This window comes from Daphnia magna, linkage group LG2, assembly GCF_020631705.1.
Source record: "Daphnia magna isolate NIES linkage group LG2, ASM2063170v1.1, whole genome shotgun sequence".
NCBI classification, from domain to species: Eukaryota; Metazoa; Arthropoda; class Branchiopoda; order Diplostraca; family Daphniidae; genus Daphnia; species Daphnia magna.
Genome location: NC_059183.1, coordinates 12,147,867 through 12,162,444, shown reverse-complemented (window position 1 = coordinate 12,162,444; position 14,578 = coordinate 12,147,867). Strand labels below are relative to the sequence as shown.

Here is a 14,578-nt window from a genome sequence, read left to right as displayed (position 1 = left end):
TTTTCAATAACCGAAAGAAAATAGTGAGTGCTGCATAGTGGACGACAAGGCAAAGTAGGGCCACACCTTTGCAGCCGATCACCTATTTCAAAAGGTATGAAGGACTTGGGGAGGTTGAGAGAGATAAGGACAGGATCCAATTTCACATAAATGGCCAGTAGAGCCACCATCATCACACGTCCATCAGGATGGTTTCATTTTTTGTATATATATTTTTACTTTTCCTTTTGTAACTTCTTTATTGCTGGGCGTGTCCGGAGAACCCAGCAGCTGAAAACGAACAAGAAGACGGCGATGGAAAATCGAAATCAAGGAATTGTTATTGGTGAAATTTAGGTCAATCGGTACACATAACAAGATAATTTCGATACAAAATAATAGTTTGATAATATCCACCCAAAACCTCGGGTTGATCGAGAGGTACACAAGTGAAATGAAAGTCGAGGGAATAAGCTACTTCATTTGTGAGTGTGTGTGTCTGACAAATGTTGCTGGGAATACATAATATACTGTATATAAACATTTCTTTTATCCTTTTTTTAAATATATGGTAATACTTTGGATTCTTTTTTGGTTCGTAAGGCAGAGGGAAGAGGGAGAGCTTCGAGGGCAGGAAGGATCCGCCTTGAAAAAACAAAACGAAAAGAAAGAAATTCTTCCTTTATTGTTGGATCAGCATTGGAAAGAATCATTTTCCAGCACAGTGCCCATTCTCTTGCTAGGCGATTTTAACTCCACCTGTTGGAAGGACACCAAAACACGTTGTTCGTTACGTAAAACAATTGAAAAAAGTCAAAGAAAGAAAAACCCAAACGTTTCCGATAAAAAATTAAAATAAATAAGTACGTACTTTGTACAACAGTTGCGTTCGCCAATGCCTGGCCAACATTTCCAATTCGGAAAGATAAGCCAAAGTTTTGGCCGAATCCAGTGAGTCGTTCAGGTCGACTGACGGAAGCGGCGGAGGCGGTGGAGGAGGTGGCGGGGGTGGTTGCGGTGCAGGCTGTTGCCTGCTGCTACTGTTTGACCTGCTCCTCATCCGCCTGGAACCACCCTCCGAATGATGGGAAGGACTTGCCGAATAAAAATCATCGTAGCTGTGATTGACATACTGCGACTCACGATGGACGGGCACGACATCGGAATTAAGAGCCGACGGTACAGACAAGTGATGACGAGTATCCAGCACCTGGAGCAAATCTAATTTGCGCTGAATTTCCGACATTGCCAAATACATTGACGTCGATCGACTTAGACTCGATCCGGAAGGCGGAAGATGTTGAGACGCACCTGAATTGATATTGCTGGAACTGCTACTTGCCCGACGTGTGGTGCCCGAAGGCGATGAATAGCGCTGGTGGGAGCTGCTGCGCAATGCCGGACGCGGAATGCTCATCACGGCCAACGGTGGCAAATGATTACCCAAAAGGGAACTGGCATTAAGCCACTCATTACCATAAACCGCCTTTCTTCCGGCTTGTGACAAATGGTGAAACGAAACGGATCTACTGACTGGTTTCGACTGGATGCTCACCTGGAAACTCTGATCCGGTGTCGTAGAGGTCGACTCGTTTTGACCAGTTGGAGTTCCGCGCTCCGATCGCTTACGCGGAATGGCGTACGTAACATCGGTTACGCGCGGATGGAACTCTTTGTTTTTCTTATTATTGCTGCTTATGACTGGCTTGGGATCGATCTGGATGACCGTGACATTGGCAGGAGCTGGGGTAGATGTTGCCAACGCAGGCTCCTGTTGATCTTGCTGGCCGCTTCCGAGTGTCGGCTCGGGCGTCGGTGATTTGGATTCTGTTCCACGCGGAGAGCTGTAGCCGGAAGAGGACTCTACCGGAGAAATTTGAGGCATCGTGGCCGTTTCAGTAGACGCTTGACTGGTGGACAAAACTCCGCCACCTTGTTTGACTTTGGCGTTAGAAACCGGATACTGCTGGCCGTGTGGCTGGAGCACAGAACGTTTCACACGTTGCTGGCCCTGGCCGTCAGGCGAATTGAAGCCGCTGCTGCTGGTCTTCAAAACAGACAGATCCGTCTGCGTCGAACTGGAGACGCGTTTGACATTGCTGTTGTTCCGCACTGGATGAGGACGTTGGCCCGACGAAGCTGATGGGGTTGAAGTTCTCGATGGATTTGTTTGCAACGTGCGGAAGCTTTCAACACGGAGGATGATCCTGTCGCTGCTGCGGACCTGATGGCGAACGGCTGATAGCCTTGCCGGAGGTGTTTCTTCATCTTCTTCATCATCTTCATCGTCGTCTTCTCCGTGTTGCATCACATCCGCCTCCACGGTGGTTTGCATCCCGTTTTCAACTTTGGTCGATCGGATCGGCGCTTTCGGCCGCGGCGAATCAACCGCTAACGGGTAATCTGCCACCGGAGCGGTTGATGCAACTGAGATGCCTCCGGTGGCTTCTTCTTCCTCTTCCGCTGTAGTATCGTGAACGAAACTCAGAGCCGAATTTCCATCCAGGCTGGATTGAAAACGCTGGGCGAACGTGTGCTGCGTTGTCGTTTCAAACGTCGGTCTACCATTGTAACATGGCGGTGATGTCATGAAAGTTGTTTCGCGCATCGTCTTACTCCGGCTGACCTTAGCGGCTGCTCTACTCTGCCGCTGGACTACCGGATCGCGTTCGCCACCGAAACGGAAGGACGCGCTTTTCAAATGTATGGGGCGTGGCGGAGGAAAATTCTGTTGATGATGAAGCTCTGGCGGCAAAGCCATTAAGATGCTGGGCGCTCGACGGATTGTGGCATAACGCGTTGTTGATCCACCTCCTCCGGAATCCGAAATGATCGAAACAGAAACAGGTCTCTGACGGCTATTTTCCGGCTCCGGATTTAAGAGGACACCTTGACTGCCACTGCTGTTGCTACTACCGTTCTCTCCGTATACCCAATTAGGATTGTCGTATCCAGCTGGGCTGATTCCCCTCAAAGATATTTTGCCTTGACGCTGCTGAGTACTGCCGGCCGACGCTGTTGAAGCTCCACTGGCTGCCTGATCGATCGTCACCGTTCGATTTGATTGGATCGACTGTCCCGTTTCAATAGCCGGATCTTTATTGCTCTTGCGCTGCGTGTACGCTAACCAGATGTTAAGCGCCGTGCAAAAGATTCCGATGATAATGGCCAAGCTCATCTGGGCCACCGTCACGCGATGAGCTGCCGACATGAAACGAGAGATAAACAGAGAACGCGTGAATAGAATAGGCACAAGAAAAGCGGGAGAGACGAAAACAATCGTTATTGCAGGCAAGGACATTTGTGATAGGGCTCCATGGCTGCTGTTTCATCATCGTCATTACATCGTAGGTAAAAATGTAATTACAGGGACGGAAAGGATCGCCCAAACAAGGTTCAGTTGTAAAGACTCAGCAGCATCGGCAAGTAGCACGCACAACAAATTATCAAAAAGCTCTGACTCTATGATGATGGATCGGTGGGAGATGAAGGGCACCATCGAGTTCAAATGATTTTTATTCAAATCACCCGCTTTTCTTTTAAAGCCAGCAATAACGAAACGGCCCATGTCGAGTAGACAAATTTCATAACAAAGAAGAGAACAAGTTAATGTTTACCTTGAACTGCCAAAACACTTAAGTTGGTCTGGAGTTGATCCCGTTCTGTAGGAGTGATCCAATGCTGCCATTCTCCCACTTGACAGATAACGGCATTTCCGATGTTGATGAAAATGGTGATGACGCAAATAAAAATGGACCAATACAAATGGAAAGGCTGAACAGTGGGAGCCGTAAGATCGGCAATGGATTGGTGGATCGAGCCATTCGGAAGGCCTCGCTTTCTCTTATTCGATTCCATGGCATCAGCAACTAGCCACGGGGAGTCTTTCAATCCAAGCGTTTTGTGATGCAAACCGAACAGACCGGCTGCGCACAAGACGTTCTACAGAGAGAGAAAAAACGAATTGTTTAGCCAGTTACGGTTGCGAGAACTAATGTACCCTGTAAAATAGGTAAAAATCTTACCAAAAATCCGATCCATACTGGTGATCCGATTTTAAAGATGGGCAATTTGGAAATGTAATAAGCTCCAAATGTCAATTGGCTGACGCCAACCAGCACCAACAAGAGGCTCCAGAAGCAGACGCCGATCGATCCGTATTTCATCCAATTCTTCATCACGCCGAGCTAAATTCCGACAAAGTGATAACGATTTAAAAAGAATGTTGACAACACCCGTTGGCTTTGTATTTTCGTTATTTTTGGATGACGGTACGAACATATGTTCATGTTCGCACGCGACGGGACTGCACTGCGCGTCGTCGGCATTTTTCAAGAGAAACGAAATGGTTTTTCAACGGTATTTGACTGCACTCCCCACTTCTTCGTCAACTAAATAAAGGCCCAGCTGCGTCTCTAATTATTTTAAGAATGTCAGCCGTGTTTCTCTTGCCGCAATTTCAACGATATATTTCACGTGTGAATAAGCACTGTTGCGTACGTGTGGCGATTCCCACGATTTCGGACAGTCAAAGACCTCTAGCGGTCAACTTTAACAACTACTTCATAGGCAAAATCTGTTTAAAAATAGGAAAACTGAACAGCAAATGACAGCATCTAATTCTAGTTCACCCTGAATATTTTTAGATTGGTATGTAGATTTCAATAGTAGAGCAACTTGGGGATTACATAGCTTCATGGAAGAATAAAAAAAAATTATCTGATTTACGAGAATTTTTTTAGCAGTTGATGATTTGGCAACGCCTTGTTTTCATATGGGCTCACTCTTGCCTTAAGGGTTAGTGGCGTCGCTGAAGCTTTACTACTTCTCTTTAGAGAGCCCACCTGGTATTGTTTTCCATCAACTGTTTGACAGTTTCTTCTTTTTTTTCTCTTTTCTACACACTCTCTCTCACGCTCATAATTGTCGTGAAATGGTCTGGGGTTTTGTTACTTGCGGTCCTAATGAGGCCTTGGTTGTTTCAGGTACGCATTTATCTGTGTTTTTTTTGCACAAATTACAGTTATTTTAAATAAGAGTGTTTTTACTGTGAGAAGGCGAAAAAGAGGCCCTGACAAGCCGCTCTGCATGTAGTCCGGCCTCGCAGGTGCCACAGCCCAGTGCTGTCTAAAATGGCACACCCTAATCCTGCTTGTTAAATATTGATTCATTAGAGAGGCTCTTTATGTAACACTGGGATACTGGTTCACCACCAGTGATCCCGAGTTCTATTCAGCTCTAGATTTTCAAGAAAGATTTTTCTATTGCACCATGTTTTGTCTGTCTTTATTTTAAAGTCTTTATGCCCTAAAAAAAAGTAATTCTTCTTGTGTCTAGCCATTTTGGCAATGAAGATTTTAAAACTAGATTTTGAGAAGCAGCTAACTGTTAATCCAATGTTTTGGAATCCAACAGTAATTTTTCCTAGACACTTGATTTTTGTTTAATTCCTAAAGCAAATTCACTATAATTTGAGACTTTCAACTTCATTAAAAAACATGATCTGAAGTGGTATCGTCATCAACAAGTTATTGCCGATTGCCATGCAAATACCAGCTTAATTTAACTCGTTCTTCTGTCGGCGACTGGTTAATATCTTCATGTCATCAACAAATTTACGTTTGCGAACAGTTTCTTTTTCTCTTATTCTCTTGTGCTTTCTTTTGCTAGGATGCTGCCACAGGAGGCCGTTACTTGTTCCAGGTGGTCGGGCCTTCGTTTGGCCCTCAGTTCAGCAAGTTCAGCGGTAATCACGTGAAAACAAATTGGGATACTAACAGAGAGCTATTTTAACGGAACTGTAAAACATATTCGCTTTAGAATTTCGTTAAATACGATGACGTTGAAAGTCGAAAGCCCAGGAGTCTACACAAGCCAAGGAGTCCCTATATCCGTGACTGGAATTGCTCAGGTAGGAGATCTCAAGTCGATGAACGCAACCGGGAAATATCTCAAAAGTAGCAACTCGTGGGAAAGATTGGTTTTTTCTTCTTTTTCATTTTTTTCTTTTTCTGCTTCCTTGAGTTCTTTTACCCTTCACAAAAGAATTTTGTTCTAAATTCGATAAACATCAAGTTCTTGACCTGGCCTAATAACTTCGTTTTTTAAATGTCTGGTGATCCTTTGACATTATTCTTTTTTTTATTTTTTTTTTATTGTTTTGGCCCAACCTGTCGGATCAAAAAATGCTTAGGAGTGTCTATATTTTCGTGTAATTGAAGCATGGGCGATGCTTTCTTGTCAGTTTCTCTTGATGGCCCTTGTCTTTCTCTTTCCTTGAAGTCCTCGTAACAGTAATAGCACCCCACTTTAAAGTGTCGAAATGACGACGAAGCGCCCAGACCAGAATAATAAGACAAAAAACGAATGAAGTTGTCACGATGAACTTAACGGTTGAAAGGTCCTCCCTCCCGTGACACCTGTGTGAAGAACTCTTGAACTAGATATGTCTAACGTAGCTCCATTCCCCACAATGTTTTTTATTTTTCTCCTTTTTTATAGGTTAAAGTACAAGGGCAAAACGAAGAAATGCTATTGGCTGCGTGTGAGCAATTCTTGGGCAAGGCCGAGCAAGAAATCCGCCGAGTGGCTTTGGAAACTTTAGGTAAAATTTCTATTTAACAATCTTCATTTCTAATCAATATTTCAATGATTTAATTTTTTCACAAATTTTCTCGTGTTTCAGAGGGACATCAACGCGCCATCATGGGTTCAATGACTGTCGAGGTAACTAATCTTCCTCATTTGATTTGCTTATAGCGATAAAACGATAAGTGGTGTTTAAAGAGACTTACGTTCCCATTCCGTTGGCACGGAGCGGTCGGAAAACGGATGTTTTTAACTATGAAACAGCGAGAAAAAATCCAGTCGGTGTGGTTTCGGGTGATATTAATCCTATCTGCAGTGCTGGCTGTATGGAATTAATGGCAGAAAAATTGAACACTTGCGCGTCCAATGGCCAAGTTTAGATGTGCACCGGCAACAAGTTGATAGTCTACTGAGACGAGAGTGGGGAAAGACGCGCGTGTTTCTTGGCTTTGCCTCTGAAAAAAAAAAAAAACGTGCGCGGGTAAATGGACTGGCGTGGATCCCCGCAGGGGGAAATTGTTCTTCGTTGGTTCGTTCAGTCTTTCGTTCCTTCCTACGTCGTTTTATTCTTCTCTTGTGGTCATTCGCCACCTATAGGCAGCCTGCAGGGAGTTCCTGTCATGAATGCTGCTAGCATGTACGATACAGAGGAGAGGAAACTAGACACGAGAAGTCACGTCGAGGAGGTCTTCCACCTCCGACTTAAGTAGCTATCAAAAATCAGCTGGCTGTCTATTTAGAGTTGACATAATTCTTGCATCTAGGATGAAAATAGGGTCATGTCAGAAACGCTAATAAGCAATCAAGGGCTTTTGCCCTACAATCGTTCGGCTCCGCCGATCACCGTCGTTGAGCTCCAACGATTTTTTGAGGTATCATATCTGTCATTGACCTGTTGAGGAAGAGATGCGGAGAGAGAGAGGAACTAACGTTGATGCTTCACGATTACACCATTAGGACAAGACATGTTGCGTGAGTTAAACGTGATTGCGTGGATGGTGGGCGTCGAGTTTCGAGTAATAAAACGGAAAAAGGAAAGAAAAAAACAAAAAACCAGAACTACTCGAAAGCGTATGGTACCCACTTGTACCCATGTAGAGAAGACCCTTCTCTTTTTTTGGGGTCGAACTAGTTCCCGTCTTTTTCGTTTGTGTGCCCGAAATCATTTCTAGATTGTTTTCTGACTTTGGCCGCTTAAACTATACGTAGCGTGCCCATCCCACTTTCCTCCTACTATTTCGATTATGAGAAATGCGTGCGTTACAGGTATCGCTACGACGTTGCGTTGGGGTGCTCATCTTTTTTTTTTTTTTCTTTTCTTCTTTCTTCATTCGTTTTTGTGGTCGAAGTTACCCACTGCGGCCAACGGCCGACTGCACGACGGATGGTCTTGTGCTTGTTGGGTGAGCTATCCCGATCGGGAAAAGTACTTGGAGTGGAACAACTCGCCAAAGGTCCCCCTTGCTTAATTAGGCACACAATGCTATTTCTTGTGCGTGTGTGTGTTTTTTTGTTGTTGTTTTTTTCTTCATCGTCGTTGTCGTCGTCGTCCCCTCTTTGATGACTGTAGTTGCTTGGAACCACATCGTAAAAGCACGAAATTTTGTTTAAAAAAAAAAAAGGAAAAATACTTGTAATGATAATAATGATAATAATCTTAACGATACAGCCATGGGTCTCTTAATGCTGGTGGCGGCTATCGAAAAATCCTTTTTAATGCGCAACTAGTTCCGGTGACCCTAATCACTGGATTTCACTTTAGGGTTTGTTTTTTTGTTTTCTTTCTCTCTATTGTTTTTTCTCATTCAGTAATCGTCCTCCTTCGCCTTATTGATGGACATTATGAGCTCAGGTTGTGTACGGAATGGTGATAGGGGACGCACGAAAACACCTCGCATGTGAAAATATCATTGGGTATTGTTTCTTGCCTCCCTTGTAGGTTTTTGCTGGAATTAGGAGGTCGCTGTGGTCATGTTTTCCCCTTCTGGGCTCTCCACCGATTTCGTTTTGGTTTGGTCCTTTTTTTTTTTTTTCGAAAAAATTTAACTTGATGCGTGTTAATTAGGTACTTTGAAACGGAAAAAGAAGGGGGGAGGTAGTTGCGGAGGTTCCATGCGGTTGTGTCGGACATCCGAGGTGAGTAGAGAGGTCGAACGGACGGCTGTTTTTAAAATGAAAATGATTTGAAAAAAAAAAAAAAAAACCATATTTGTGAGGAGTTGTGTTGTTGTCGGTGTTGTGTAACTGTCGCTGCGTGGTCTGTTAATTGATTGCAACAGTCGGCGGTCACGAAAAAGAACCGGAGGTGTTGAAATTAGAAGTCCGGTTGTTTCCCGTTACCTGTTTGCGGATGACGGCCTACTGCTTCGTCTGTTAGCAAACTAAAAAGAAGAATAGCAGTAACCTCATCGGAAGAATTCTCCAAGAGTTTCTCACGTTCGATTAGTTTTTTTTTTTTGTTTTACCCCCCTCTTGTCTTCCGTGTTGACGAGATGTTCAAAGTCTCGTCGAAATCCGACGTCACTTGGGCCGTGAGGCCGTCGCTTGGCTGATTCCGCATCTTTTGGGTCTTGCGGTGCGGCGCAATGAGCGGCCATGTGAGCGCATTGAAGATATACGTCTGTTTTTTAAACTCTAGCGGCTGTTGTTGCTTTTTAACTTTGTAACTTTTCCTGGTTTTTAAGTGCGCAACGTGTTTCAGGATGTTTTTTTGACTGCTCGAGTCAAGATTGGATTGAAAAGATTTTTCCCACTCTTGTCAAGCCAGCGAACAGTTATAATACCCATCCAGCTCGTTTCCATTCGTCTTCATCCCGTCCCGTATCCTCACACTCCCGCCTTGAAGGGAGTACAGGGCGGAACGGTTCATGTCTAATTTGCTTTTTTTTTTTTTTTTTTAATAACTGTGAAAATTTTAAAATGAATTCCTGAAGGTCGTAGTCCTCCCTTAACGTCCTTACACCACCAGGGAAATTCGCACATTTAATTGCAGTTTTTTTCTTTGTTATTGTTTGTTTTTTTGTTTTTTTACAGGAAATCTACAAGGACCGAAAGAAGTTTAGCCGCCAGGTCTTTGAAGTTGCCTCATCTGATCTAGTCAACATGGGTATCACCGTCGTGAGCTACACACTGAAAGACGTTCGTGACGACATGGTTAGTTTGTCTTTTTTCTTTTCTTCTCTCCCTCTTCCACACCTAAGACATTGTTGTCTTGATATTTTTTCTTGAACAAAAGGGTTTTTAACAAGGACAAATCCTGTTCTGAATGGGTTGACCGTACAACTGTATATCTGTAAATAAATAAAAAAAAAAGCGGGGGACTTAATTTGCATCTGGGCGTTCGTGTCAAAAAGGTATTTACATAGTTGAAACCTACGAGAGGCAGAGGAAAAGCGTGAAGATATTCTTGTTTTGTAATGGGCCTCGTCAGATTGTTGTAATCTAGTGTCAGGTGGTTGGGCAACGAGAAAGGGCAAAACGTAACATTATCGGTCACTGTACTCTCTCTCCATCTCTGTCAGAAATCTACAGAAATAGTTTTTGAAAATCTTGTTGTAATTCTTACCGCTCCTCGAGTGCCTGTATATGTTCCAGGTTTTTACAGATTACGACAGTCATTCATCACCCAATGAATGCTCGACGTTTCTCTCTTTTATTATCATCCTTTTTAATAGATCACTTGTTTGTTGTTTACCATTCTTTCCTTTTCCATCGGAAAGTCTTTTTTATGGTTGTACTACCTTTCGCCTAGTGTATGGGCTGATGGAAAAAGAAAAAAAAGAAGCCCTATTGCGCGCGCCCTTTGCAATGAGGGCGGCGGAGCGTAGAAAAAATGAGAAGGAATCGTATAAGTGGAACCATGCACTTCTCTTTCGGCGCATTGAACTCTTGAGCGCGCGCGCGCGCGCGCCTCAGCCCAGGGCTCGTGAGGCTAGAAATGTCGGGAGAAAGTCTCGAATTTCAGAGCTCCGTTTATTATTGTATGTATATTTTTTTATTTCTTGGGCTAGCAGCTTTGAAAGTCGCTTTAATGTGAAGGGGAAGTGCGCTGTTGAACGAAGCCGCGCAGCTTTTCGAAGTAGGAGGAAGGAATCCAGGTTTTTTTTCTTTTTGTTTTATTATTTTCCCGATTTTTTTTGGCAGGGAGGGGGTTTTGATGTTTAGAAAACGGCACAGTAATATTCCCATGTTTTTCGGCATTCGGCCATCAGGAACCATCGGCCCTGCCGCAACGTCGTGTATATACCACAGTACGCTAACGTAGAATTTTTAATGAGGCTGGCAATATTGTCGTCGTCGGTATCAAATTTTTTGGGGAAAAAGTCATAATTCCACGCCCAGCCAATTATTAGACCAGACCTCCTTTAGCCATGAGCTTTATAGCGATCATCTTGAAACATTTCAAAAGAGTTCCGAAACCATTGGCATGCGGCCAACAAGAAAAGAAAAAAAGTAATCAGGAAAGAAGAATATCATAAGAATAACCGGAAAGTCGTTTCGGTGAGCGCCGATATCTCCGCCTTTGTTTTTACGATTTTATATGTTTAACAATCCTGAGAAGCTATCATGCTATGGCTCTATTTGTAGGTGAAAACCCAGGAGGAAATGGATTGTTATTTTTTTCAGTTTTTCCTATTTTCTTTTCTCTTAAACTGCTTCGTGATCTGAACCAACAGGTGCACAGAAGAGCTCCAGCGGCCCATACATGATACATAGCTATGACCGCTGTCAATAAGGGACGTCGTAAACGTCGTCTCGTTGCATTATTTACTGGCTTTCGACCTTCTCCTGTGGAGACTTTCACTCATTTTAAATTGTTTACCACATGGCAACTGTTTCATCTTCATGGTTTCTGTTTTGTTTTGTTTTTTTTTCCCTTCTCCTGTCTCATTGCTTTAGTTGTTTCTTTTTTGTTTTTCATCGCACAGGGCTACTTGAAAGCGCTCGGAATGGCGCGGACTGCGGAAGTGAAGCGAGACGCTCGCATCGGAGAAGCGGAGGCCCGAGCCGATTCGCAAATTAAGGAAGCCATTGCCGAAGAAGAGCGTCTCGCCGCCCGCCTTGTCAACGACATCGAGATCGCCAAAGCCCAGCGTGACTTTGAGCTGAAAAAAGCAGCCTACGACCAAGAAGTCCAAGCTAAAGTACGTTCATTTTAAAAACTCCCGTCAAAACGAGAATTATCTGTAGTTCCGGAGAGAAAGCCATTTACGTTGTTTTTTTTAAGAACCCCCTTTTTTTTCTGTATGGGAATTCTTTTCATCACTTGTTTGTTTCTTTAAAAGTTATAATCTGAGAGAAAGTGAGTGTACGTGTTTGCTCACTTTAATTTTGTGTATGCGTTTTGTCTTGGAGTTTTTCGTTTTTTTTTTTTTCTTCTTTACTTCCTGGGAATTATTTGCCGCCTTTGGCTAACATTTCCACTGCTGGATCAGGGCGGAAGTAGTAAACAAAACTCTTGATTCAAACGTGAGAGATTCGTCGACACTTGACTCGCTCTGCTGCAGATGCTGATTTTCTTTTTAAAATCAATTCTTATCTGTTTTTACAAAAAAATGTTTGAATGTGGAATCTGGTCTGAAAAATGATTTGCTTTTCCTTAATCCATTCTCTTTGCTCTTGGTTATTGATAGAAAGCAGAAGCCGAACTCGCTTACGAACTGCAGGCGGCCAAGACGAAGCAGCGACTGCGCGAGGAGGAGATGCAAATCCAAGTGGTGGAACGCGTTCAGCAGATTCTTGTCCAAGAGCAAGAAATCTTGCGGAAAGAAAAGGAGCTGGATGCCAAAGTCCGTCGACCGGCAGAAGCCGAGAAATTCAAGTAAACATTATTAGATTCTGTCAGGCATGAATGAATGCTCACTCTAGCGGCACCACGTTCGATGCTCCTTTCTTTTCCGTTTCTCTTCCATTTGTCTTTTTATTTTATTTTATTTTTTCATGAAAAACAAAAACAAAACAAAGGTTGGAGAAGCTGGCTGATGCTCATCGTCAGCGCGTCATTTTGGAAGCCGAAGCCGAAGCCGAGGCTATCCGCCTCAATGGAGAAGCCCAAGCTTATGCCATCGAAGCTAAGGCTAAAGCGGAAGCCGAACAGATGAGCAAAAAAGCTGCTGCGTTCAAGGAGTACCGCGAGGCGGCCATGGTCGATATGCTACTCAATACGCTGCCCAAGGTACGTTTAATGGAGCGAGAGTACTGTATCTTTTTATTTCTCAAAACCCGAAAGATATTGGGAAGAAGCAGGTGATCGTCAGTTGCGTATCTATTGGTTCCCGTTTCGATACGCCAACTAAGTTCAAAGTTTGTGGTCGCCAAAATTCTCTGCTTGTTGCCATAACAAGCACAGTTTTGAATCGGTTAAGAGGCACAAATGGGGAAGAAGGAAACGAGTGATAAAAACAAAACACAATAAGATGTCCATGGAATCTTATCGTGTGCAGCTAATTCTGTCAGCCCATTCGGAGAAGGAGAAACTGGATGATAGAATGAAGTCGTTCAAAAACTTTGACCAGCTGTTGGCGTTCAGATTTGACTGTAAATACTGCGGTTGTAGCGTTTCCTTCCCCCCCATTTTCCACCTGTCATATCCTTTTGACGCCGTTGTTTACGTAAAAAAAAAAGAATAGAACGAAAACATAAGTCCATGGTAGCCGCTCATCATCGTAGAGATAATAACGGACCTATCTCGACACGCCGCCCTAGACACACCACTAAGAAAGTTGTGGCGTGAGTGGGGGACTTTCTCCCGTTTAGAATCACTTTTAATGAACGGTTTCATTTTTGTGTCGATTATTTTAGATGGCGGCTGAAGTGGCGGCGCCGATTGCGCAGGCCAGGAAAATCACGATGATTTCATCAGGCGACGGAGAAGTCGGCGCGGCAAAATTGACTGGCGAAGTATTGGAAATCATGGCCAAGGTTCCGAATCTAGTGAAATCGCTCACTGGCATCGACATGGCTCAAGTATGTGCTTCGATCCGTATTCATTAAAAAAAAAAAAAAAACAAAACAAAAAAAAAAAGGGTTGAAAAATAATTTTCATCCATCCACCCATCCATTATCAGTCTATCCGAGCTGTGTAAGCCGATCCACCGGTCCGTGGACAAAGACAGAAACCATCATTGTCTCTTCTCATCTTCGTCGGTAATCTCTACCAGCCAAACTGCTTTTTATTCCACATTTTCCCGAGTCGCAATCTCTTTTCTACAGAAAAATCTCTGAAAAACAGCTTTCGATGTTTATTTCCCCTCTCTGCCCTCAAAAAAAAAAAGAAGTCTCTTACTAAATGTGCTAGCTTTAGATCGTGTATGTGAGCAATAGCGGATTTCAGCAGTCCAATAATTTTCTTTTTCGCTCCAAGTTGGCTCGATTTGTCACGGAAAACAATTTGCTTTTTATTAAAGAAAGAATCGTTTGCCTTTTTACAATTTACTAGTCTTTGATCATGCGACAATGTTCTTCTTTTGTTTGTCCGTTCTTTCGTTGTTCCCTTCTCGTCGTTTTGCCTCTTCTCATTTTGGACCATATGGAAACCTGAAATGGCCCTCCGTCAAAACAGAATATATGTGTATTTCACTTCCATATTTTTCCGTGAGAGAACCCAAACTTACCCAGAAAAGTCTTTTTTCTTTTTTGTCTTCATGATGATCTTTACAAGTGTTTCGTGGGATTGTAGATTGTAGCACGGGGAAAAGAAAAAAGCTACGGAAGCGGATCGTGTGTGTATGTGTGTGTGTTTTTTTTTTTCGCGTCGTTAGAATCCGTTTTCTCTCGGACCACACACACGTACGATTCGATAATATGTACTGTATCTTCGGCTCTACTCCTCCTCCGTGCCTTGTCCGCAAATGCATGTCGTCCAACTGGGAAGAAAAAATAACTGCGGTCGAATATCATTGTCGGCGCTTGTAAAAGCTAAAAATTTCTCGGCTCCGAAAAACGGTTCTTATGAGGTTGTGTGTACGATTCGTGTCATGTTTTTATTCAGACTTCTTAGTCGACCAAAACC

The 14,578-nt window shown here is 43.5% G+C and overlaps 2 protein-coding genes across 3 annotated transcripts; one reads left to right on the top strand and one right to left on the bottom strand.

Annotated features, from left to right (window-relative positions):
• Positions 1-302: 302 nt before the first annotated feature.
• Positions 303-6,976, bottom strand: LOC116917228. The gene is made up of 5 exons (XM_032922627.2): positions 6,774-6,976; positions 4,005-4,166; positions 3,597-3,921; positions 851-3,180; positions 303-738 (listed from the first exon to the last, which is right to left on the bottom strand). Exons 2-5 carry the CDS (start codon positions 4,155-4,157, stop codon positions 673-675), a joined length of 2,874 nt encoding a protein of 957 aa, XP_032778518.2. The 5' UTR covers positions 4,158-4,166; positions 6,774-6,976; the 3' UTR covers positions 303-672.
• LOC116917268 (flotillin-1) lies at positions 4,757-14,151 on the top strand. Of its 2 annotated transcripts, none has more exons than XM_032922694.2 (11): positions 4,757-4,964; positions 5,650-5,725; positions 5,800-5,890; positions 6,481-6,583; positions 6,665-6,705; positions 9,601-9,720; positions 11,496-11,711; positions 12,201-12,388; positions 12,532-12,742; positions 13,369-13,533; positions 13,635-14,151. In XM_032922694.2, the coding sequence occupies exons 1-11, from the start codon at positions 4,913-4,915 to the stop codon at positions 13,650-13,652; spliced, it is 1,281 nt and encodes a 426-aa protein (XP_032778585.1). In that variant the 5' UTR covers positions 4,757-4,912; the 3' UTR covers positions 13,653-14,151. The 2 variants fall into 2 exon arrangements, with proteins under 2 accessions (XP_032778585.1, XP_045025810.1); XM_045169875.1 differs by having other exon boundaries at positions 4,804-4,826.
• The last annotated feature ends 427 nt before the right edge of the window (positions 14,152-14,578 follow it).

Bases quoted from the DNA above. Each gene is read 5' to 3' on its own strand.
- LOC116917228 (XM_032922627.2), bottom strand. From the start codon at position 4,157: ATGAAGAATTGGATGAAATACGGATCGATCGGCGTCTGCTTCTGGAGC. The intron at 3,922-4,004 runs GTAAGATTTTTA...CTCTCTCTGTAG, and splicing joins CAGTATGGATCGGATTTTTG to AACGTCTTGTGCGCAGCCGG. The intron at 3,181-3,596 runs GTAAACATTAAC...TCATGTCGGCAG, and splicing joins AAGTGTTTTGGCAGTTCAAG to CTCATCGCGTGACGGTGGCC.
- LOC116917268 (XM_032922694.2), top strand. From the start codon at position 4,913: ATGGTCTGGGGTTTTGTTACTTGCGGTCCTAATGAGGCCTTGGTTGTT. The intron at 6,706-9,600 runs GTAACTAATCTT...GTTTTTTTACAG, and splicing joins TGGGTTCAATGACTGTCGAG to GAAATCTACAAGGACCGAAA. The intron at 12,389-12,531 runs GTAAACATTATT...AACAAAACAAAG, and splicing joins GCAGAAGCCGAGAAATTCAA to GTTGGAGAAGCTGGCTGATG.